Below are 23968 nucleotides of genomic sequence, written 5' to 3'. Positions count from 1 at the left end.
GCGCTATCGCGTGCTGCACGCATTTTCGGGAATCGCACCGCAGATCCTATTCATTGTAATGAATAGGATCTGCAGCGCAGCGCATAGTAGCGCAGATGGCGTGCGATCGGACGCGTTGCGTTCCAATTCCACAGCCATCTGCGCTAAATTATGTGAACGAGGGCTTAAAGTGAACCCGAGGTGAAAATAAACATATAAGATAAACAATTATATTTATCCTCCTACTCCTAAAAATGACTTTTTAAGACATCCCAGGATTTTATTTTATATTTAAAAATTTAGAAAGTAGAATAAATGTTTTGTTGTCTCTGCTCAGTTGCAATCTATTAAGTGTCCCTACATGAAAATACATGAACTATATTGGCCCTTTCTCTCTCCATCTGCTCTCAGAAATATGTAGAAAATGTATTTTGCCATGGAAAACGTTATGGCTGTAATTTGCTTATCAGTTATGTTTACTATATTCCTGACAAGGTTCTGACAAGACAGAAGCTGTCATTTCCAGCCTTAGTAAACCAGCCTGGTTATCAATGTGTTTTGCACTGTACTTACACATTTATCTCATCATGTCACATGTGGTCTGTGGTACACTGAGATATAGGCAAACTAGCGACACCTACAGGAGAGTGCGCCACACAGTTATACACAACTGCTAGTTAAATTAGAAAGGGATTGATAACTCTAAAGCTGGCCATACACTGGCCCGATTTGCTGCCGTTTCGACAGCAGATTCGATCACTGGGATCGAATCTGCTGCCAATCGTTCGCGCTACACGCCGAATTTCGATCCATTTCGTCCGATCCCGTCGATCGCTCCGTGCGGAAAATTACCGTCGATCGCCCGCGGGTAGGGAGCGCGTCGCTAGCGGCGTTCGATTGCCCGACGACCAACGCAATGGAGCGGCAATACATTACCTGCTCCGCCGGCGCGACTACCCCTGGTCACCGCTGCTCCGTGTCCGCACTGGTCTCCGGCATGCTTCAGTTCCTCCTGCCCGGCAGGAAGTTTAAACAGTAGAGGGCGCTTTACTGTTTAAACTTCCTGCCGGGCATGAAGAAGCAAAGCATGCCGGACCTGGAGACCAGAGCGCAGACAGAGCAGCGGTGACCGGGGGACTGGAGTCGCGCCAGCGGAGCAGGTAATGTATGCGGGCGGGGGGAGCGGCGGCGGCAGCACCACCACAACAGATTGTGATCGGTTTCAGGCTGAAATCGGTTCACAATCTGTTTGCAGTACAGGTAGCCATAACGATCCCTCTCTGATCACATTCGATCAGAGAGGGATCTATCTGTTGGTCGAATCTGATGGCAAATCGACCAGTGTATGGCTACCTTAACACCTAAAATGACACTGCTTGTTAGCATAACAAAGGAGGCCTGAATAGCATAATAAAGATATGACAGGTGCTATTATTGTGCTAATTAAATGTTTTAGATGAGTCCTGTATTAACCATTGCAAATCTTCTGGATTTTCATGACAGTATTCTGACCTGTAAAGGTTCAGACTGCGCATTAAATGAACCCGAGGTGAGAGTGATATGGAGGCTATCATACTGATTTCCTTTTAAACAATACCAGTTGCCTAGCAGCCCTGCACATCTATTTGGCTGCAGTTGTGTCTGAATCACACCAGAAACAAGCATGCAGCTAATCTAGTCAGATCTGACAATAGTGTCAGGAACACCTTATCTGCTGCATGCTTATTCAGGATCTATGGCTAAAAGTATTAGAGGCAGAAGATCGGCAGAGCAGCCAGGAAACTGGTATTGCTTAAAGAGGAGCTGTAAGGTCTCAGAGAAAAAAAAACACATATATCAGTAGCTAAATATTGGCTGTACTTACATTACAAATGCATTTCACTGTCCACGTTTGTACTTCACAGAATTTTTATATAGTATTTGCAGAGAATGATGCTCCTGACAGCTCATGGCAGGTTTCATGTTTGTCTGTCTTGTATGAAGCCAATTGTGATGTAATATCCTCCCTTACCCTGCTTCCTGATGATTCGACTCACAAAAAAGATCAGGATCAAAGATCCTAATGGTTCATGCTCGACAACACTACTGTGCAGTGAATATTAATTAGCCATGTGGCTAGGAACGATAGCGGACTCATGCAGTAGACTCTAACGGAACATGTGCCCTGTGAACAGCACATTGATTTTTCAGTGCTGTGAGCTGGGCTGCAAATTACAAGCTGCTGTAACATGAGCCTGTAACTTCTCACTGTGAAAGCAGCCTTAGGGCGGGATTGGGAAATGAATCGGAGGACCAAAGGAGTGCAGTGGGGAGAAGCAGCCCCAGAATGCTTTGCAGTATCTGTTATGCGTCCTGCTGGCCTCCTTAGGAGCTTGGGAATAAAGAGCCTTGCTGTTCAGCAAAAATCAAAGTAAGAGAGATTTTTAACTTCAGTATTGCCTTTTTGGCTTCCTTCTAAACTGTTTAACACAGGAGAATAGAGGTTTAAATTAGCTTTTGCAGCCTGACAGTTACTCTTTAAAAGGAAATAAATATGGCAGCCTCCATATTACTCTCACCTTGGGTTCACTTTAACAGCATAATGTTATTACCTGGAGACCCACTCCTCATAATTATGAGAGTAGATTATGTGGGTTCAGCGAGTTTGGGCCAGCGAGGTATATCTGTCCTTGTAATCATTTATGTATTCTTTACAGACTTCTATTGAAAAACATAATTACTGTATATAACTTATCATTTTGTTATTGATGACTGCAAAACAAGCAAAAGTGTATTATTATCCTCCTATTCACAAGACTGTCTCCCTCCAGGACATCTATTATTTTTATTATATATTTATATGATGCTTTATTAGCACTAACATTTTTTAGCATTGCTTGAGGGCTCTTTCCAACCATCTGCGTTCCATTTTGTTTTTGAAAAGGCTTGCGACTTTACGCTTGCGAGTACAGTCAAGTTACAATTGGAATTGTGGGAATGTATTCACACTGAATGCGTTTCCCATTTTCCAAAAAGGCAATCGTAGTTCTGCTGCATTTTTCCTGCGTTCCGATTGAGGCCAACATACTGAAAATCGCAAAACCCATTTGTGATTTTTGGTGTGAAAGATCCCTTACAGAGCACACCGTTTTATGGTGCCCGTTAATGGTGCTAATTGACGACGACCAATTGGTCTATTGATTGTTCAGTCGATCCAAATTTTAAGACGATTCTTTTAGTCTGATGGGATTACTTATCATTTTCCTCTCCAATGGTGGGCCTGCACGAAGGTTTGTGGTTGATTGCAACGATAGGACTGTCGATAGTTCGGGAAATTGGATTGTTTATGGTCACCTTTAGTCAATAATAGCCTTGACGCATTCAGCATATTCCATTAGTTGGGGGGGGGGGGCACTACTTATGGGATGCTGATCCGCTAGCCCCTGTAATAATACTGAACTGCAGGAAGGGGAGTGAATAATTGCTGCTCTTGGGGTCCTGGAGGAGTTATTGGCTGCAATCAAGGGACAGGAGGCTTAATGACATTAACCCCTCCTGGGCCCCAAGTGCAGCCTTTAACTTTGCTGGGTAGACTTATGCTTGCGTCAATAAGGAAAATCCAGCTTACGAGGGTCAAATATTGGAGTCGACTTATACAGGAGGTCGACTTATAATCGAGTGTATACTGTAGCTTGTTTTTTAAAAAGTATTTTCCAGCATATGTTAAATCCACCATGTACTCATACATGCAAATATATATATATATATATATATATATATATATATATATATATATATATCCACAACGCAACATTAAACGGAAATATCAGTCCCACTCACCCACTCATTAACAATTACAGGAGGATGTGCCTCTTTATGAAGCTATACATGCTTATATTTCTTTGATGCTGCTATAATTACTATTCATCCTCTTCTCTATGCTTGAGAGGGCTTATTAAATTAAAGATCACTAAAGAAATTACTTTTTCTGTGCTATTCTAAATTTTCCCATACCTGCTGGCTATTCATTCACCTTGTGTCCAGGTGGGAAAACCACTGAATAAGGCCTTTTTAAAACCCAAACTTTGGGTTTAAAGTGGGGAGATTGGCCTATACACGGGTATATGTGGGTGTGGGCCCCCATAAGCAGAATGCGCTGCGGAGCAGGCTTTAGTATACATAGCAGACGCTGCGCCATACAGTGGGCAAGGCGAGTGGCAAGAACAAAGCTACCAGCCATTGCTCGGCCGAGTAGATTTGCCTGTTAGACTGCTGGCCAGATGGATGTCGGGGTCGCAGGCTGCTGTACACACGGCAGATTATGGGCAGAGGCAGTTATAGCCCACCTCAGCCTACTTTAATGTTGTGTATGGGCCTTTAGTTTCTATTTACTTTTCAGGAATCCGACAAGCTGTTTGACAAGCATGTGGGACTTTATAGACTGAACTGAACAGTATCTAGTTTGAAGTTTCTGTATAAACCCAGAAACTGTATTTTTTATATAAAACAGTGTGCACGTAAGGAACAGGTTTTTAAGGTTCTGATCCAGTTCTATAGCATGTCTAAAGAAGAAACTTAAAGTTTGCAAGCTTGCAAGGATTTTTTCAACCAACAGCGGTTGGGGGTGGGATGGGTCAGCGTAAGTGTGGGGCAGTCTATCTGCTAAGTGGTGTGAGAGTACCACTGTATTGGATACCGTGCCAGTCAATTGATACACAGTACACATCCAGCACCCAGTGTGCCACTCAGCAAGCATCAGAGACTTATTGTAATATTCTTGTTGCACCATCTCTCAAGCCCTATGGTCCTGGTCACCCCCCCCCCCCTTCCCCCCACACACACAAAAAAAGTTGAGTATTATCATAGCCGTCTGACATACTTATTAGATAAAACAGCTAAAGAATACAATTCTGAAAGGGTCGAGTTAATAGTATAGATCAGTGCTGGTGTATGGATTTATTCTTTTAGGGCTTGTCCACACTTAGGGCGTTTTGCACTTATTTTGAGCGCCAGCGATTTTGAAAAAACTCCCTAAAATACCTTGTGCAATGAATCCTTATGGGGTAGTTCATATCAGCACGTTTGGTCTGCTTTCTGCTCACAAAACCGCTGCATGCACCATTTCCAGGGCGATTTTGCTACAATAGAAGGTATGGGAAAAACGCAAAAGTCTCACAAATCTTTTTTTTTTTTTTTATCCGGCGATTGCGTTCGCGTTTTTAAGAATAAATACATTGTATTTATTCTTTTCCAGGTCAAAGAGTTCGCCGTCAGGAAGTATAAAAACGGAATCGCACTGCAAAAGCGCTTACAAAAGCGCTTCGCACAAAAACGTACCGTGCAGTGGAGAGCAGGGAGGGAAAAAAACTGCTCACAAAATCGAAAATCGCGATTTCGATTTTAGATATGAACTAAGCCTTATAGGCACCATCTAATCGACTCAATGTTTTACTCTAGTCAGTAACACAAATATGCTGATATCTTAAAATATGTACAATACGAGTGTTTGATCTCGAGTATATATCTATTGTTTTTGAAGCACTGTTATTGACCTGAGGAAGCTGCTTGTATAGGCGAAACGCATTGTCTAGTGCTGAAATAAAGTCCTTTCTGTTTTGAAGTTTGATGCGAGTCCTTCATGAAGGTAGGACCCAGTTATACCTCTTGTTTTGGATTTGTCCTCCTAGCCATTTTTTTCTGGAGTAGCGACCTACCTCAAAGACCAAGAGGGGACAGTACTCCCCCTCATGCGTATATAAAGGTTGCTTCCCTTAGCAACCCAGCCTTGTGAGTATAATAATTCTACGACTTCTTTCCATCCACTTGCCTTGACATATTACACCATATTGGGCTCCCAGTGTCTTTGTGTTTTTACCTTTCCTATCCCAAAATAATTCTTAGAGTTGAGTTAATAGTATGGATCGTTGCATAAACTCAATACAAATGAGCTTCTAAGATTGAAAATCTGTGTACGAATGAGGAGGAAGTGAATAAGGAGTTTAGTGTTGCCGATTTAATTGCTTCTGGAGAGTGAACATTATAAGCCCTCAGAGGATTCTTCCCTTCTGATAAAAGGTACTTTTCAGAAAATGCACTGCAGTAATTGCTTTCTTCTATTTGAAGTCATTTATGAGAAAGATTCATTTTTATTACAATTATGGAAGTGGCAATGAGTTTTACAGTTGCTTAAGAGCAGCATTTAAACAATCCAGCAAGAGATGCATTTAAACAAGATGAGGGTTTGCATCTGAGGCCAGGCAAGAGAGGAAGGCAGGAGTCATTCAGAGTACATTACAAATACTGAATATTTGCCCTACTATGAACAGGCTGCAGGAACAGAACACAAGTCATGTTGCTCTGCAGGGGGTACACCACTTGAGTTGAAGCGAGTGTTAAAGAGACTCTGTCTGAGGCCTAGTGCACACCGGAGCGTTTCCGCTGCGGTTTGCGATCTGCTTGCGGGTGCGGATCCGCTAGGGTAATGTATTTCAATGGGCTGGTGCACACCAGAGCGGGAGGCGTTTTGCAGAAACGCATACTCCTGGGCTGCTGCAGATTTTGGATTGCGGATGCGTTTCTGCCTCAATGGTAAGTATAGGAAAACCGCAAACCGCTCTGAAAAACGGCAGTTCAGAGCGGTTTGCCAGGCGTTTTTTGTTACAGTAGCTGTTCAGTAACAGCTTTACTGTAACAATACATGAAATCTACTACACCAAAACCGCTTCCCAAAACCGCAAAATGCTAGCTGAAACGCTGCAGAAAAATAAGAAAAAGCGTTTCAAAATCTGCTAGCATTTTGTGGATCTGCTAGCGGTTTTTGGTGTGCACCAGGCCTAACTGCAGACTTTCCTAGTTGCACAGTGGCTGTATTATCTCTGTTATATGATCTAATCTTCTCTCCTCTGTCGGCTCTGTCGGGCTGAGGCAGTCAGGCAGGAATGTGCTGTGCTGCTTGTGACTGGATAGAAGCTATACACACTCTCTCCAGGCCCCCTGCACACTCTGTATGACTCACACACTGAGCTATTCTCAGCCTATCACTTGCTATGTCTTTTGTTTGTACTGGCTATGTCTTTTGTTTGTAAACACTGCATAAAAATGGCAATTACAAGCCAGGATTGCAGCAGGGAGTGGCAGAAACAGCACAGAGGGGCCCAGGAGAACATAATGAATAGAATGGTATGCTTTTTATTGTAAGAATTTTAGAGTACAGATTCTCTTTAAGAGTCCCACTTGAAAAACATATTGCAGCACTCAGTTGACTGTGTATGACAGGGGTGTCAAACGAAATCACTTAAAGGGATACTGTAGGGGGTCGGGGGAAAATGAGCTGAACTTACCCGGGGCTTCTAATGGTCCCCTGCAGACATCCTGTGCCACTCACCGATGCTCCGGCCCCGCCTCCAGTTCACTTCTGGAATTTCTGACTTTAAAGTCAGAAAACCACTGCGCCTGCGTTGCCGTGTCCTCGCTCCCGCCGATGTCACTAGGAGTGTATAGCAGGAGCCCAGTATGGTCTGTCCCTGCGCAGTACGCTCCTGGTGCCATCAGCGGGAGCAAGGACACGGCAACGCAGGCGGAGTGGTTTTCTGACTTTAAAGTCAGAAATTCCAGAAGTGAACCAGAGGCGGGGCCGGAGCATCGGTGAGTGGCTGCACCAACACAGGATGTCTGCGGGGGACCGTTAGAAGCCCTGTGTAAGTTCAGCTCATTTTCCCCCGACCCCCTACAGTATCCCTTTAAGGGGCCGAACTCTAAAATGTAGTCTTAACCTTCAGCAGTCAAATGCTCCAGGCCAAATTTATTTTAGCACATTTTTGTATTGCTTATTCGTTACAGTTTCTTGCTTCTAATAAGTAATGTAATGTGTATTTACGGCCACTCGTCACCGGGGGAAGGGGGGGGGGGGGACAGTGTGAGACGATAACAGGGCTTCTGCTTTCAGTTTCTATATTTTCTGCCAGTAGAAACAGATGAAAGCATTCTAATAATTTACAGCACAATGGCCTCGATTCATTAAGATGCAGCTTAATGTGAGGGAGCGCTTGTTAACAAGAAGAGTGGCTGCTCTGCATGCCTTACATAACAGCACTCGCTGCTATGTAAGGAGCGTGCCTTCCTTAGTTACGTGCATTGCTTACATAGCAATAACTTTAAGTGCGGGTGGCCCTGTGAAGTATCGCCACTACTATGTTAATTAACAGTTACTCTAACTATGTTAGTTAACATAGTAGCTTTATGCCGGGAATACACGGAACGCTTCCGCCGCTCGATTATGCCGCCGGATCGATTCCCACTCGTCCCCGCAGGCGATCCTCTTATCTTCTGCTCGTTTTCCTTACCTTTTTTCTATTGTCCTGCCCGCGGTATCGAGCGCGGAATCGATCCAGTGGGTGATCGGACACGTTGGAAATTATCAATCGAGACATCTAATGGCTCGATCGAGCCATGGAAACGCACCGTGTATTATAATAATAATAATCGGAACATTTGTATAGCGTTTTTCTCCTGTCGGACTCAAAGCGCTCAAGAGCTGCAGCCACTGGGATGCGCTCAAGAGGCCACCCTGCAGTGTTAGGGAGTCTTGCCTTGAACTCCTTACTGAATAGGTACTTGACTTAGCCAGGATTCGAACCGTGGTCTCCCATGTCAAAGGCAGAGCCCTTAAAGGGAAGGTTCAGGGAAACCTTTAAAAAAATAAAAATCCATATCCACTTACCTGGGGCTTCCTCCAGCCCGTGGCAGGCAGGAGGTGCCCTCGCCGCCGCTCTAGAGGCTTCCGGTCGTCTTCGGTGGCCGACCCGACCTGGCCAGGCCGGCTGCCAGGTCGGGCTCTTCTGCGCTCCAAGAACGGGCTCTTCTGAATCCCACGCGGGCGCGCTGACGTCATCGGACTTCCTCCGGGCTTCACTGCGCAGGCTCAGAACTACTGCGCCTGCGAGTAAAGCCCGGAGGACGTCCGATGACGTCAGCGCGCCGCCGTGAGGCGCATTTTGGAACGCGGAAGGAGCCCGACCTGGCCGCCTGCGCAGTAAAGCCCGGAGGACGTCCGATGACGTCAGCGCGCCGCCGTGAGGCGCATTTTGGAACGCGGAAGGAGCCCGACCCGGCCGCCGGCCTGGCCAGGTCGGGTCGGCCACCGCAGACCACCGGCAGCCTGCGGAGCGGCGCCGAGGGCACCTCCTGCCTGCCACGGGCTGGAGGAAGCCCCAGGTAAGTGGATGCGGATTTTTATTTTTTTTAAACAGTCCCTGAACCTTCCCTTTAATGAGTCAAGGCCAATGAGTTCTGCTGACTCAGGTTAAAAACAGTGCACTTATCTCAAACAAGATGGCTCTATTGAAGCTGCTAATGAGTTGAAGTGGAACTATAACCCAGGATTGAACTTCATCCCAATCAGTAGCGGATACCCCCTTTCCCATGAGAAATTATTCCTTTTCTCAAATAGATCATCAGGGGATCTGTATGGCTGATATTGTGGTGAAACCCCTTCCACAGTGTGATGTCATGACCATGGTCCTGACAGTTTGATGTCTGCTAACCTCATTTCATTGTGGGAAATAACTGCTTTTTTCAGCTGCCAAGCAAGCAATATCTCCATCTATATACTGTAGATGGAGAACTCTCAGATATATCAAATATCCTAGAACTCTCAGTAACAAACATTCCATGCAGATCACCTGGCAGAACTAAATATGTCACCCCTAGTGATACATTTCACAAAGCTGGGAGAAGAAAGATTTTACAAAAACTGACTAAATAATCTAAAAATGTATATTGTAAAAAAATAAGCCATTTTGATTACTATGTTATTTTCACTACAGTTCCCCTCCTGGGGGTCCTAGGCCAAATGTTATGATTTAACATTTATTGAATAGTCTCAAACCTAGTGGTGTACATATAGCGACCCCAGTGCAGTGGAGCAGTTTACCAGCCACTGGATCTAAGTAGGAGGCCCTATGCTAATTTCTCTGGGGGGGAGGGGGTTGTCCTGTGGGCTGTTGCTGCACTGTAGCTCAAACTGACAGTGTTTTAACTAGCAACAATGTCACTGCTGTTTATTGCTTACATTTGAAGCTCTTGGAGGGCCACATAAAAGAGCAAGGAGGGCTGCATTTGACTCACAGGCCTTGAGTTTGACACTTAAAGGGGAACTGAAGAGAGAGGTATATGGAGGCTGTCATGTTTATTTCCTTTTAGACAACACCAGTTGCCTGGCAGCCCTGCTGATCCTCTGCCTCTAATACTATTAGCCATAGCCCCTGAACAAGCATGCAGCAGATCAGGTGTTTCAGTGGTTCAGACTTATAAGTCTGATCTGACAAGACTAGCTGCATGCTTGTTTCTGGTTTTCATCAGATACTACTGCAGAGAAATAGACCAGCAGGGCTGCCAGGCAACTGGTATTGATTAAAAGGAAATAAACATGACAGCCTCCATATACCTCTCTCTTCAGTTCCCCTTTAAAGTGAACTAGAGACGAAGTACCCTCATGTATTTTACCATATACAGTATATCAGTGGGAACATTAGAGAAACCACCTACCCTGCTCTCTGTTTCATTCTTCACTGTTCAGCCTGCCTGTTATCAGCCCTGATAAAATCCCTGACTGAGCATTCATTCTGGCTTTGCTCAGGAATCATTATAGCTGAGTCATTATAGCAGAGCCAGAAGGGGGCAGGCTTGGGCTTGAAAATACATCAGAGAAGACAGACTCAGCTATGATGATTCCTGAGCAAAGCCAGACTGAATGCTCAGTCAGGGATTTTATCAGGGCTGATAAGAAGCAGGCTGAGCAGTGAAGGATGAAGCAGAGAGCAGGGTACGTGTTTTCTCTAATGTTCCCACTGATATATATGGTAAAATAGTTGTCTCTGGTTCACTTTAAATAAATCACTGTGGTCTTGATAGAGAGCTCTGTGTGATCCCCAATGTATAAAGCTTTAAACATGTCAAATGTTGCTCATAACAACCATTGCTCACTCTTTATGACATTTTCGAGGCATGAGCAATGTACAGTGTATACTGCTCAATGGAGGAGGGAAGGTGGCTGGCATACAATTAAGGCTGGTTCAGGTAGGGGTGGTACAAGCGGCATTTTAGGCAGGCAGCGAAAGCATTGTTTGAAACCGATTAACCACTGATTCATTCAAATGAATGGACGGGATTTTTAACCCTTTAGCAGCCAATTTGGAGGCTTTGAAGTTCTCCCGGCCAATTTATTTTGTCGCTTTTTTTTTATTTCTTCTTTGTTACATTTCCTTGCTATTATTTAATACTGCTGTAATGTGTATTGATGGCCACTAGTCACTAGGGGGCAGTGTGAGACAATAACAGAGGGCTTCTGCTTTCAGTTGCTACATCCTCTGCTAGAATAGACACCAAAGCATTCAAAAAATTTACAGCACAAGGAGTTCTGTAGGGTGGAGTCAAAAGCAGTACACTTGTCTCAAACCAGACAATTCCTTTGAAGCTGATAGTGGGTTACTATTACAGCTTTCCACATCATAAGTGGCTGAATAATGTAATGGTTAAGGCCTCTGCCTCTGACATAGGAGGTCAAATCTCGGCTCTTCCTATCCAGTAAGCCAGCCTGTATTCAGTAGGAGTTCTTGGTCAAGACTCCCTTACACTGCTAATGCCTACTGACTGAGTGCGCTCTAGTGGCTGCCTCTCAAGCGATTTGAGTCTGAAGGGAGAAAAGTACTAAACAAAGATTTGAATTATTATTATTGGAATTAATATTTGTGCAAATGTCACGGTAGACCCCATTGTCTTGTCCGCTTCATAGAGCTCCCGAGATGGCTGCATCTGCATGGCTTCGTGTCTTCCTAGAGGCTCAAAACACAACAAAGTCGAGTGCCGAACGCTTTTCTGCTCGGTAGCAGCAAAGTGTTTAGTATAGGCTAAACAGGACACCGCCAGTCATTCGCAGAAGCCCGTCTGAACCAGCCCAGCAGCGTGTTGTGTTAATAGCACAACACAACCTAAAAAATGCAAATGCAAAGGAAGCCTAAAAAAATACAAACACAAATACAAAATGATTCTGGGAGAAGTACTCCCAGCAGTACTTGCAATTTTGGAACCAGAAAAGCTGCAGTGGTAGATTGGAGGAAAGGCTTATTGCAATAGGTAATAGGTGAGGGAGAGAGAAAAAAGAAACATTTTTTTTGGGGGGGGGGGGGGGGGGGGGATTGACTATTTAACAAACAGGTGAAACTCGAAAAGTTAGAATATTGTGCAAAAGTCCATTTATTTCTGTAATTAAAAGGTGAACCTAATATATGAAATAGACTCATTTACATGCAAAGCGAGATATTTCAAGCCTTTATTTGTTTTAATTTTGATGATTATGGCTTACAGCTTATGAGAACTCCAAAATCAAAATCTCAGATCATTAGAATATTGTGAAATGTTCAATATTCTAGGTTGAACGTATCAGACTCTGATCAGCCAAATAATCCAAAACACCTGCAAAGGGTTCCTATTTCATATATTTGTTTCACCTTTTAACCATTTCAGCCGCCCAGACGTGATCCTCTCGTCCAGGCGGCTGCTCTGCTCGGGCGTGCCCCCGTGCCGTCCCCTGGTAGCCCTGGGATCAGTGAACGGGAACATGGTTCCCGATCACCGATCCGTGTCCCCAGCAGAAAAACTGAAGCACTCTTACTAGAGGCTTCAGTCTTTCTGCAAATAAAATTTTCTGCGTCCTCCTTGTGCTTCCAGTTAGCGAGAAGCGCAAGGAGAAAAAAAAAATCTCAAGGTGGCCATCTTGTGGCCAAATAGTAAAGCTACATCTACATATTTTTTACATAACAATTTACACATATAATAACATTAAAAATTAACTATTTCCCACACCAAAATATTACCCAAATAAAATTTTTAATGGAAAAAAAAAATTACAATTAAAAAAAACAACATAATTAGTTACCTAAGGGTCTGAACTTTTGAAATATGCATTTGAAGGGGGTATACTTCGAATTTTTTTTAAAAAAATTATAAGCTTGTAAATAGTGATAGACGCAAAACGGAAAAAATGCACCTTTAGTTTCAAATAAAATATTGGTGCCATACATTGTGATAGGGACAACATTTAAATGGTATAATAACCGAGACAAACGGGTAAATAAAATACATAGGTTTTAATTATGGTAGCGTGGATTATTTTAAAGCTATAATGGCCGAAAACTGAGAAATAATGAATTTTTTCAATTTTTTTCTTATTAATCCTGTTAAAATGCATTTATAAAAAAATAATTCTTAGCAAAATGTACCACCCAAAGAAAGCCTAATTAGTGGCGGAAAAAACAAGATATAAATCAATTAATTGTGATAAGTAGTGAAAGTTATTAGCGAATGAATGGGAGGTGAAAATTGCTCTGATGCATAAGGTGAAAAATCCCCGCGGGCTGAAATGGTTAAGCTGAATTACTGAAATAAATAATCTTTTGCACGATATTCTAATTTTTCGAGTTTCACCTGTAATGTGGAGGCCATTAGTGATGACCCCACATTTGATCTCAAATCCACTTTAGACAGCTGGATGCCGGATTTTGCCACGATTCTTATGCAAGCCATTGAGAAAGCGTTTTTCAAAATGTAGACGCTGCGCAGTGTAACTCAGCGCTTGCCTGTCCATACATCTGCAATTCAGGTGTAACTATAGTCCGCACATCAAATGATAAAGATAGCGGTAGGAACGGTAGTAATGATAACATTGTTGTGTGCTACCTTTGCACGAAAATTTTTCCGTAGTTCAGTGAATCAGAATCTAAGAAAAGGGGAATAGGTACCACTCATAACTGAGACAGTAGGGCATTTTTTTCTATTTTGTCGTGTTAATATTCACCTCACATATTACTGACCAGAATGCGCTTTCCGTGATTAACTGTAAGTAAAAAATGTTATTCAGGCTCAAAACCACAATCTGTCAATGGATTTTTTACTAAGTACAATAAAAGTAAAGTTTTAATTGGATTCTGAGCCCCAGGGCTTATGTATTTAAGTATTATGTTCCCCTGGAGTTTAATCAAGACGTCTGTAATTTCCTCCTACGAGATAAGAGCCACTGACAAGCAGGGATTCCCAGCACCAGCAAGGGAAGCCTGGAAGCCTTCTCACCAGTGTTATTTGTGAAACAGAGAAAGTTGGTGCTTCCCGCACACCCGTGATATAAGCCAGAAGTTTCAGAAGGGGTGCTCAGGTCGAATACCCAAAGAATGAACCAGGCATGCGTAAAACATTCACAGCGACAAGCATGCAAGTGAGATGGATCGTACATGTGCAGTTACACATGATTCTTGGCCAAGTGCAGCCAACAGAGCAGCTAACAGAGCCACCAGCGGGAGAACGGAGAGAGCACAAAGGATACTAAGTGACCTCACGGACTATAGTGGGCTGAAGGAAGCCCCAGGTAAATTCAGTATGGCATTTTTAAAGTCTGTTCAGGGTCACTTTAAGGCCGTCACAACCAGGGTAATGTTTAATTGTTGCAGATAGAAGCCAACATTTCGAGACTCGTTTCTCTTCATCAGGGCATAATAGGTCTATCCAACGATCTCACTCTGGAAAAAGTCCATGCAGCCGGGTATACGCTCACTAGCAAGCAACATGTACTCTCAAGCTGTTGCTGAGGTACACATCCCTTTCCAGTGAGTGTACCCCCGGCTGCATGGTAGACCTGTTATGCCCTGATGAAGGGACATGAGAGTCCCGAAACATCGGCTTCTATCTGCAACGATTAAACATTACACTGGGACTACCGGCTTTCTCTGGTTATTTCCTATGTATTATTTATGAAGATTTGCTTCCAGTAATTAAAGTGATTTCAGAAAAATGTCTATAGGAAGTACAGTAGAATACAGCATTACACACCCACTTGGAGGGGGGAGGTAACATTTTTTATACAATCATCCATCTTAGTATGTTTTCAAGCATGATTCCCCTTTGGATTCTTCCTGCATTCTTAGATATGTACCTTATTATGGCGCAGGCAGCGTTTCAGGAGATCCCCTGCCATATCGTATTTTCCTGATTGGATGTAAATGTCGGCCAGAAGCAGCAAACTCTTCTCGAACTCTTCTGCATCTACTGGATTCCAGTTCATTTTGGCAATGCGTTTCAGCTGGTTCCTCGCTTTTGGGGTTTGCTTCAATATCATGTAAGCGGTGGCCATTCCCAAAAGTGCTGGAACGTGGTCCTTCTGCAAGACAAGATCACACTTTATTAGCACGTTACAAATACAGTATATTCTGGCGTATAAGACTACTTTTTAACCCTTGAAAATCTTCTGAAAAGTCAGGGGTCGTCTTATACGCCGGGTGTCATTGATGCCGGGTGTTACGCCCTATCCTGTTACCGACTCTCAGATCTCACTGCTGAGGACTGTAGTGATGCGGCGCATGTGCACATGTGCGAGATCTGAGAGGCAGAGAAGGAGGTAAATAGGATACAAGGGTGGGCCAGAAGGGTGAAGGTGTGTTTTATGGGCACAGCGCAATCTATTCTTCCATACCGCTCTGATAAACAGGTAGACAAGAAGAGCTGACCAATCCATTTAGGGAGAGGGAGAGTTGACCAATCCAACCAGTCAATCGCCTATATACTGTTACCACTATATACTGGGTACCACATACAGTACAGTTCCAGAATCTGTTCATACATAGCACCAGTATATGAATTTATTTTTATTTGGTGTGCATTGGAAGAGGGGTAGTCTTATACGGCGAGTATATCCCAAACGCTATATTTTAACTGGAAAAGTTGGGGGTTGTCTTATACACCCAGTCGTCTTATACGCCGGAATATACGGGTACTATATATGTAGAGGGACAGATCCCGGGAAAGAGCAATACATTATTAAAGTAAATCTGGCCATTGGAGTAAAAAAAATAAAAAAAATAACCTGCAACATATTATTACCATTTTGTGTTTATATGGTTGTGACATCCGCAGTGCTTTTACAGAGTTTATAGTCTGACTCATGCCACCTGACTGTCCCTCAGAGGACCTCACACCCTATTATCACAGTCAACGTCTAACATACCTATCATACGGAGAGGAAGATGAGGAGGTGAGAGTGAAGAGGTTGAGGTGTGTGAGGTCTTCTTCAAAGCGAAGTTCTATACTTACCTGGGGCTTCCTTAAAGAGACTCCGTAACAAAAATTGCATCTTGTTTTTTATCATCCTACAAGTTCCAAAAGCTATTCTAATGTGTTATGGCTTACTGCAGCACTTTCTGCTATCACAGTCTCTGTAATAAATCAATGTATCTTTCCCCTGTCAGACTTGTCGGCCTGTGTCTGGAAGGCTGCCAAGTTCTTCAGTGTTGTGGTTCTGCTATAAACTCCCCCTTCCAGGCCCCTCTATGCACACTGCCTGTGTATTATTTAGATTAGGGCAGCTTCTCTCTTCTCTCTTATCTTTTACAAGCTGGATAAATCGTCCTCTGAGCTGGCTGGGCTTTCACATACTGAGGAAATTCAGACAAGGGCAAAGCTGTTAGTAGGAAGAAAAGAGCAGCCTGAAACTTCAGTGCATGAGAGATGCAGGGGGAAAGAAACACACAAATGATCTCTTGAGATTCAAAAGGAAGGGTGTATACAGCCTGCTTGTGTATGGATGTATTTTCTATGTGTGGACATACTGTACATCAACCTACTTCCTGTTTTGGTGGCCATTTTGTTTGTTTATAAACAAACTTTTTAAAACGGTTTTTAACCACTTTTAATGTGGCGGGGAGCGGCGAAATTGTGACAGAGGGTAATAGGAGATGTCCCCTAACGCACTGGTATGTTTACTTTTGTGCGATTTTAACAATACAGATTCTCTTTAAGCCCCCTTGAGGTCACTCAGTCACTTGCCATCTCCCTGGGTGGCTCCAGTCACCTGCAATACAGCCTGAAAGCCTGGCCGAGTAGTGCTTCATCATGCATGCATGGCACGCTCCCGTGGCTTGCGCAGAACGCTCTCAGGAGCGCACCTGGCTGGGCCGCACATGCGCGATGAAGCACTACTCGACCAAGCTTTCAGGCTGTATTGCAGGGGACAGGAGCCACCCGTGGCAGCAATGGGACTGAACGGCCTCAATGGGGATTAAAGAAGGTCCATGTTAAGTGTGGAACCTGAGGTGGCTTTCATCTCAGGTTCACTTTACAGCAAACCACAGGCGGTTTTAAAATAAACAGTTAGATACTGATCTAAGAAGAGGCCATCAAGACCATTGGCGTTGCTGATAGTATGCGACCGCGCACCTCTTAGCGCAGCTATACTTTGCCTGTCTGACTAGTAGTGGCTGGATAGTATACTGGTTAAGGGCTCTGCCTCTGACACAGGAAGCCTGGGTTCTAATCTCGGCTCTTCCTGTTCAGTAAGCCAGCACCTATTCAGTAAAGACACCTTGGGCAGGACTCCCTAAATCTGCTACTACCCCAGTGGCTGCAACTCAATCGCTTTGAGTCTGCCAGGAGAAAAGCGTAATATAAATGTTATTTGTCTTGTTTATGTCAGCGCTCTTTGCAGAAGCTCGTAACTGCTCATGGACAGGTGAATTCGGCTTACTGTGCAGTTGTGGCAGTATTCGTGCAAGCGCAGTATGGCCAAGCTCATACACAGCGGTAAGTGCAGCCACGAGAACATATCCCACAAGTTCTTGTAAAATATGTACAGAGGGTGCGAAAACGTTGGGGTTGAGGAGGAGATGGGAAACCTCGGGACTATCCAGAGGCTTCCCTCTACCTAGGTAAGCATCTTTTTCTTTTTTAAATCTACCGCTTTCTACTTTATCTATAACAGTAGGAGCTAGCCTCACTGGACAAAGGAGAGAATTCTAGAAAAATGAAAGCACCCTAGAGGAGTCTTGGAGGTGTGAATCAGAAAAGGTTATGAGTGAGGACATCATTAGTAGCTCATTGGAAGAGAAAAGAAGTCAGATAGTGGTACATTTATGAATAAAGTTGAAAATGTAAGTACAACAGGAGCAATGGAGTGATTTAGAGGCAAGAGCGTACCTATAAAAGAGCATTCCCTGCAACCACAGGGAGCCCAGAGCTGTTGGGGGTCCCCAACTTCATCTTCTCTGGTACAGAGGACCGTCCTCCAGATCAGGTGTTTTTGTGGCTAAACTTGTTATGGGTGTGAAGATTACGATGTCCCCACTTGTTTTATGATCCTTGTGAGATGGGCCATTAGGCTGGGTATACACGGTTCGATTTTGCCGCTCAATTCTGCAGGCGAATCTCTGATCTTCTGCTCGTTTTTCTTATCTTTTTCCATTGTCCTCAATGCAGAATCGAGAGGCGAAATGATCGGGCGAGAGATCGGACGTGTCGGAAATTATCTATCGAGCTATCTAAATGGCTCAGAATCAAGCCGTGTATTCCCAGCATTAGGCTGTGAGGGTCACCAAGGGAAGGGGTGTGAAGATTGGGGGGGCCCCATCAAAGTTTTACTGGAAGGCCCCATGAATTGTTTATACACCAATGTTTAGAGACAAAACACAGTGGATTGAAAATGATTCTGAGGTGGCCTGGGAGCCATTGTAGAGATGATCAGAGAATTGGAAGAGGAGTGATAAGAATAAAGAAGTCTAGCTGCTGCATTATACAGTCTGTTGGTACATGTAACAGCACATATCAACAGGCCAAAGTACTGTACATGTGCGAAACATGGAGGGGTGTCTGTGGTACCTACTGTATTTTTTGGACTGTAAGACTCACTTTCTCTCCCCCAAACGTGGGGAAAAAATGTCATTGCGTCTTATAGTCCAAATGCAGGGAGTTCCTGACTTGTGAACGCCCAACAATACGTATGTCCAACCCGCCACTATGTCGGGGACTCCCTGTACTGTGCCCATGCAGAGGAGGACATGGGAATAAACGGAGGACACAGGGGGACACAAAAAGGCAGAGGAGGACACAAGGGGGACACAAAGGGGCATAGAAGAGGACAAAAGGAGGACAGAGGCGGACACATGGGGGACACAAGGAGACAAAAGAGGTACAAGGGGGCATGAGGTACAAAGGGGGCATAATCCACAACATGCCCCTTCATCATGTATGCACCAGGTTTAGTATATATATTTTTTTCCCTGGTTTTTGTCCTCTAAACTAAGGTGCGTCTTATGGTCAGGAGCGTCTTTAAAGGGAACCTTAACTCAAAAAAAGCCCATGAGTCACTTACCTGGGGCATCTACCAGCCCCCTGCAGCCATCTGTGCCCTCGCAGTCACTCATGGCTCCTCTAGTCCCCCGCTGCCAGCTAGTTTCGTCTTTGCCGACTGGGAGTCGGCTGGCCGCCATGCACACCTTTTTACGCATTCCCGCTGGTGCAGAAAGCTATCGCAGACATTAACAAGTACATTTTTACACGTTACGGGTGCAATGCGTAAAAATTTACGCATGACACCTGTAACGCGTAAAAATGTACTTGTTACTGTCCGTGATATCTTTCTGTACCAGCGGGAATGCGTAAAATGGTATGCATGGCGGCCAGCCGACTCCCAGTCGGCAAAAATGAAACTAGCTGGCAGCGGGAGACCGGAGGAGCCATGAGTGACTGCGAGGGCACAGGATGGCTGCATGGGGCTGGTAGATGCCCCAGGTAAGTTAAACTCATGTTTTTTTTTTTACTTTAGGTTCCCTTTAAGTCCAAAAAATACAGTATGTATTGGTAAACAAACACTTCAGGCATAGAGATCCTTCATGGAGGGTTAAGAATCGTCTTACCTCAGTAGTTGCCACTTCAGTAAATGTACTTAGGGCACGCTCCACATTGGCTTTCTGTTTAGTGGCCATCAGACAGTAATTCTCCATGATCCGGAGCTGTATGTTTCCTTGGAGAGTCTGTGGCTTCAGCTCCTTCAGAAGTTTCTCTGCTGTTCGGACAGCTAGCTGGACAGACTCCTGCTTTTCTGTGGAGTTCCTATACAGTAAGAACAGCAAAGCTAAGCCACTTGCCATTGTCCAAAAGAGACACTAATGATATTCTCAGCTAAGAAGAAACTGCGTCAGTAGAGATTGACAAATTATCTTATATAATAAAGTCCCTGTGTTGTTGTGTCAGGAAGGTTCGCTCACACAGGGCCACGACTTTTGCGACGTCAATTCCCAGAGATGTTGTAAATATTCCTTCAGATCCTGGTCGGGGTTGATTTTGTCACACAATATCTGCAGATTAGTCAGCTGTAAATTCCTGCCATAGATTCCAGTACATCCCAAACCACCAACCTGGACTGCTACAGAGCACCTGCTGTACCACATTCCAAACATCCACCAGTCTGGACTGCTACAGATCTCCCATTCCAGTACAACCCAAACCACCACCAAGATGGACTGCTACAGATCTCCCATTCCAGTACATTCCAAACAACCACCAGCCAGGATAGCTACATATCTTCCGTTCTACCACACCCCACATTATAAACAACTTCCAGCCTGAACTGCTACAGATCTCCTGTTCTACCACACTCCAAACTACCACCAGCTTGCACTGCTACAGATCTCCCATTCTACCAGATCCCAAGTAACCACCGGCCTGGATTGCTACATATAGCCCATTTCACCACATCCCAAGCAACCACCAACCTGGACTGCTACAGATCCCCTGTTCTACCGCATTCCAAACCACCACCAGTCTGGAGTGCTACACATCTTCCATTCCAGTACATTACAAAACCACCAACCAGGGCTTCTATAGATCTCCTGTTCTACCACATACCAAAATCCCCACAAGCCTGGACTGCTACAGAACTACTGTTCTACCACATCCCAAACCTACACCAACCTGTACTGCTGACAGAGGGCAGCCTGAGTAAATTAAATCATGCTATTGATGTCAAAACGTGACCTGGACTACTACAGATCATTCAACCACTTCCCAAATAACCACCAACCTGGACTGCTACATATCGCAGCTCCTACTACACCACAACATCACCATCAGTCTGGACTGCTACAGATCTCCAATTCCACCACACTTTAACATTTACCACAGAGTTCATGGTAGGTATATAGAGTGGGGTATAGTACTGTATTTAAGTGACATATTTTTAAGTGAGTCTCAAGCAACCAGAAAGCACACTTATCCGGCATCAGCCGATCCTTGTTGGTTCTGGATAACCAAGAATCTAGTGAATTAACTTCTCCCTCGTGCATCCTAAACACTCACCTAGATCACCTTCATTAACCTTAACTCCCATATTAACTTTTAACTGTTGATAAAAACAAATGTACTGAGAAGCACATCCTTACCCCATATCACCATCCAGGTTCTCAAACACTTCTCCTCCCACAGTGTCATTATCTGGATTCAAACAGATCTCAATCATGTTATATATGGCTTTCTGTCCCCAGTCGCTGTCCTTACGAGCCTTATTGAAATGTCGGAGGGCATCATTAGGCTCACCTGTGTACCTGCAGAAAAGATGAATGTAACAGCAGACACCAATATTGCAACAGTAGCATATGAACGCATGATGAGAAATCATAGTCAATCCTAAATTATAATAGTATTAAAAAGAGAAAAAGAAAACACACACACACACAAAAACAACAAAAATGTCTATCAAGCGATCTGGCAGAAAAGCTGAAATTAGGACTTCCTTAATTCCTTAGAATCTGAAATTGAATTTGCATTGGAGAAGCCCTGCAGGAGGGAGAAGTGGTGGGCAAAATGTAAGGATTAGTTGCCCAGAGAGATCACTACTTTGGGCTAGGCCATGGCGAATGAATACCACCTCCTTGGCTGAGAATTGTGAGTCAATCCAGCGTGTGGACAGCGGCCGCGAGTGGTCTGCTAAAGATCCGGCATGCCAGCTCTTTATTGATCCCGATGCCTGAGGACTACCTGATCATAACATTGTCCCCTCTCCCCCGCCATTGGGAATCCGCTCCATCGTGCAACACTTGTTATCTCTTCTCCCCTTTCCATAGCAACAAATGCGTCACTAGCCTGGATGTTGAAAGGGCCAGATTTCTGCAAAGGCCACAATGGCCTGGGCCTTAGGCAGCTAAACATGGAAAAGAGGCAGTTACATAGTGAAAAGAAGGCTGCAAATGGAAAATAGAGGCTCCTAATGGGGTGTAATAAGGAAGCTGCAAAGCTGGGGAGTTGTTCATCATGGAAAGGAGCTGTTGTACAATAGAATGTGCAAAAAGACCAGAATACAGGGGTATAACAAAAGAAGGTCCAAGCACCACACCCAACGATGTAGTATAATTAATAATTTTATATAATTAATAATCAAAGTTTATTAATTCATCAACATATTGTTAGCTGCCAGGTCATTTCTACACATGCACTATAGAAAGCGTCTTGACCAACTGCATGCTGGCCTGGTAAACAGCTGCACTAAGGTTGGTAGAGAAGCCCTGCAGCGAGATGTAAAACATCATAATCACGCTGATCTACCATCACCTGAACACGTGTATAAGGTTTTATGTATGAGAAAGGCCAAACACATTATTAAGGATAATACTCACCCTGAATATAGCGGCAGGTATTCCCCCCCCCACAAACACATACTGCACCCAGTTGGAAAGAGAGGGGAGCACCAGGGGAGCTGTGAGTTTAAACTAGCTTGCCTGTAATGTCTTTTAGGTGGTCTCAATGTGGGCAGCTTATGCAGCGTGCCCAACTGCACTGGACCAGCAGCGTACAAGTGTTGCCCATTCAGAAGCTGATGAGCCACAGACACTGATGTAATTTGTCCACTGTCCGATCAAGTTTGCGGCAATACTAAAGGCCGCTGGTAATAGGCACCGATGGTCTCACGGGGGGAACCATGGCTCCGTCATAGGGGCCAATCAGTACACTAGCTCAGTAGCAGGGGGACACGGGAAACAGAGGACCCAGGAGAACACACAGGCACACAAGGGGGACACAAGAGGTACTAGGAGGGCATAAGGTACACAGGGGGGGGGGGGGGGGGGGGAGGGCACATCAATGGTACAAGGGGACACAAAAGGTACAAGAGGGGCATAATAAATTGGAAGAGGATCCATAAGACGCCCTTGCACCATAGACACACTGGGTTTAGTATTTTTTTTCCTGGTTTTGGTCCTCTAAACTTAGGTGTGTCTTATGGTCAGGAGCGTCCTATGGTCCGAAGAATACTGTAAAACACAGCTTCTGTCTTTTCAGTTTCTCTATACCCCCATGAATATGACGTTTTTGCCTTTACCATACAGGAAGTAACAGATAGGAAGGCGTAGTATGTGAACTTGCACTGGAGTGAAGTCGTGCAGTCAGCAGAGGAGACACAGGCTGGTATACCAACTAGAGAGGAAGACGTAGCATGTAAACTTGCACTGGAGTGAAGTCATGCAGTCAGCACAGGAGACACAGGCTGGTATACCAACAAAAGAGGAAGACGTAGTATGTGAACTTGCACTGGAGTGAAGTCATGCAGTCAGCACAGGAGACACAGGCTAGTATACCAACAAGAGAGGAAGGCGTAGCATGTGAACTTGCACTGGAGTGAAGTCATGCAGTCAGCAGAGGAGACACAGGCTGGTATACCAACAAGAGAGGAAGGCGTAGCATGTAAACTTGCACTGGAGTGAAGTCATGCAGTCAGCACAGGAGACACAGCTGGTAAACCAACAAGAGAGGAAGGCGTAGCATGTAAACTTGCACTGGAGTGAAGTCATGCAGTCAGCACAGGAGACACAGCTGGTATACCAACAAGAGAGGAAGGCGTAGCATGTAAACTTGCACTGGAGTGAAGTCATGCAGTCAGCAGAGGAGACACAGGCTGGTATACCAACAAGAGAGGAAGGCGTAGCATGTGAACTTGCACTGGAGTGAAGTCATGCAGTCAGCACAGGAGACACAGCTGGTATTCCAACAAGAGAGGAAGGCGTAGCATGTAAACTTGCACTGGAGTGAAGTCATACAGTCAGCACAGGAGACACAGGCTGGTATACCAACAAGAGAGGAAGGCGTAGCATGTGAACTTGCACTGGAGTGAAGTCATGCAGTCAGCACAGGAGACACAGCTGGTATTCCA

General features: G+C 44.5%; 1 protein-coding gene across 3 annotated transcripts in view; it reads right to left on the bottom strand.

The window, feature by feature from the left end:
* TTC21B (tetratricopeptide repeat domain 21B) overlaps positions 1–23968 on the bottom strand; it is a 141901-nt gene that overhangs the window by 12879 nt on the left and 105054 nt on the right. For all 3 annotated transcript variants that reach the window (XM_068245610.1, XM_068245611.1, XM_068245612.1), the window contains 3 exons: positions 21210–21371; positions 19686–19881; positions 14939–15163 (listed from right to left, as the gene is read on the bottom strand). In XM_068245610.1, coding sequence (XP_068101711.1) covers positions 14939–15163; positions 19686–19881; positions 21210–21371 — 583 coding nt within the window. The remainder of the gene's footprint in view (positions 1–14938; positions 15164–19685; positions 19882–21209; positions 21372–23968) is intronic.

Source organism: Hyperolius riggenbachi, chromosome 7 (genome assembly GCF_040937935.1).
Source record: "Hyperolius riggenbachi isolate aHypRig1 chromosome 7, aHypRig1.pri, whole genome shotgun sequence".
NCBI classification, from domain to species: domain Eukaryota; kingdom Metazoa; phylum Chordata; class Amphibia; order Anura; family Hyperoliidae; genus Hyperolius; species Hyperolius riggenbachi.
This window is presented reverse-complemented; position numbering and strand designations above follow the sequence as displayed.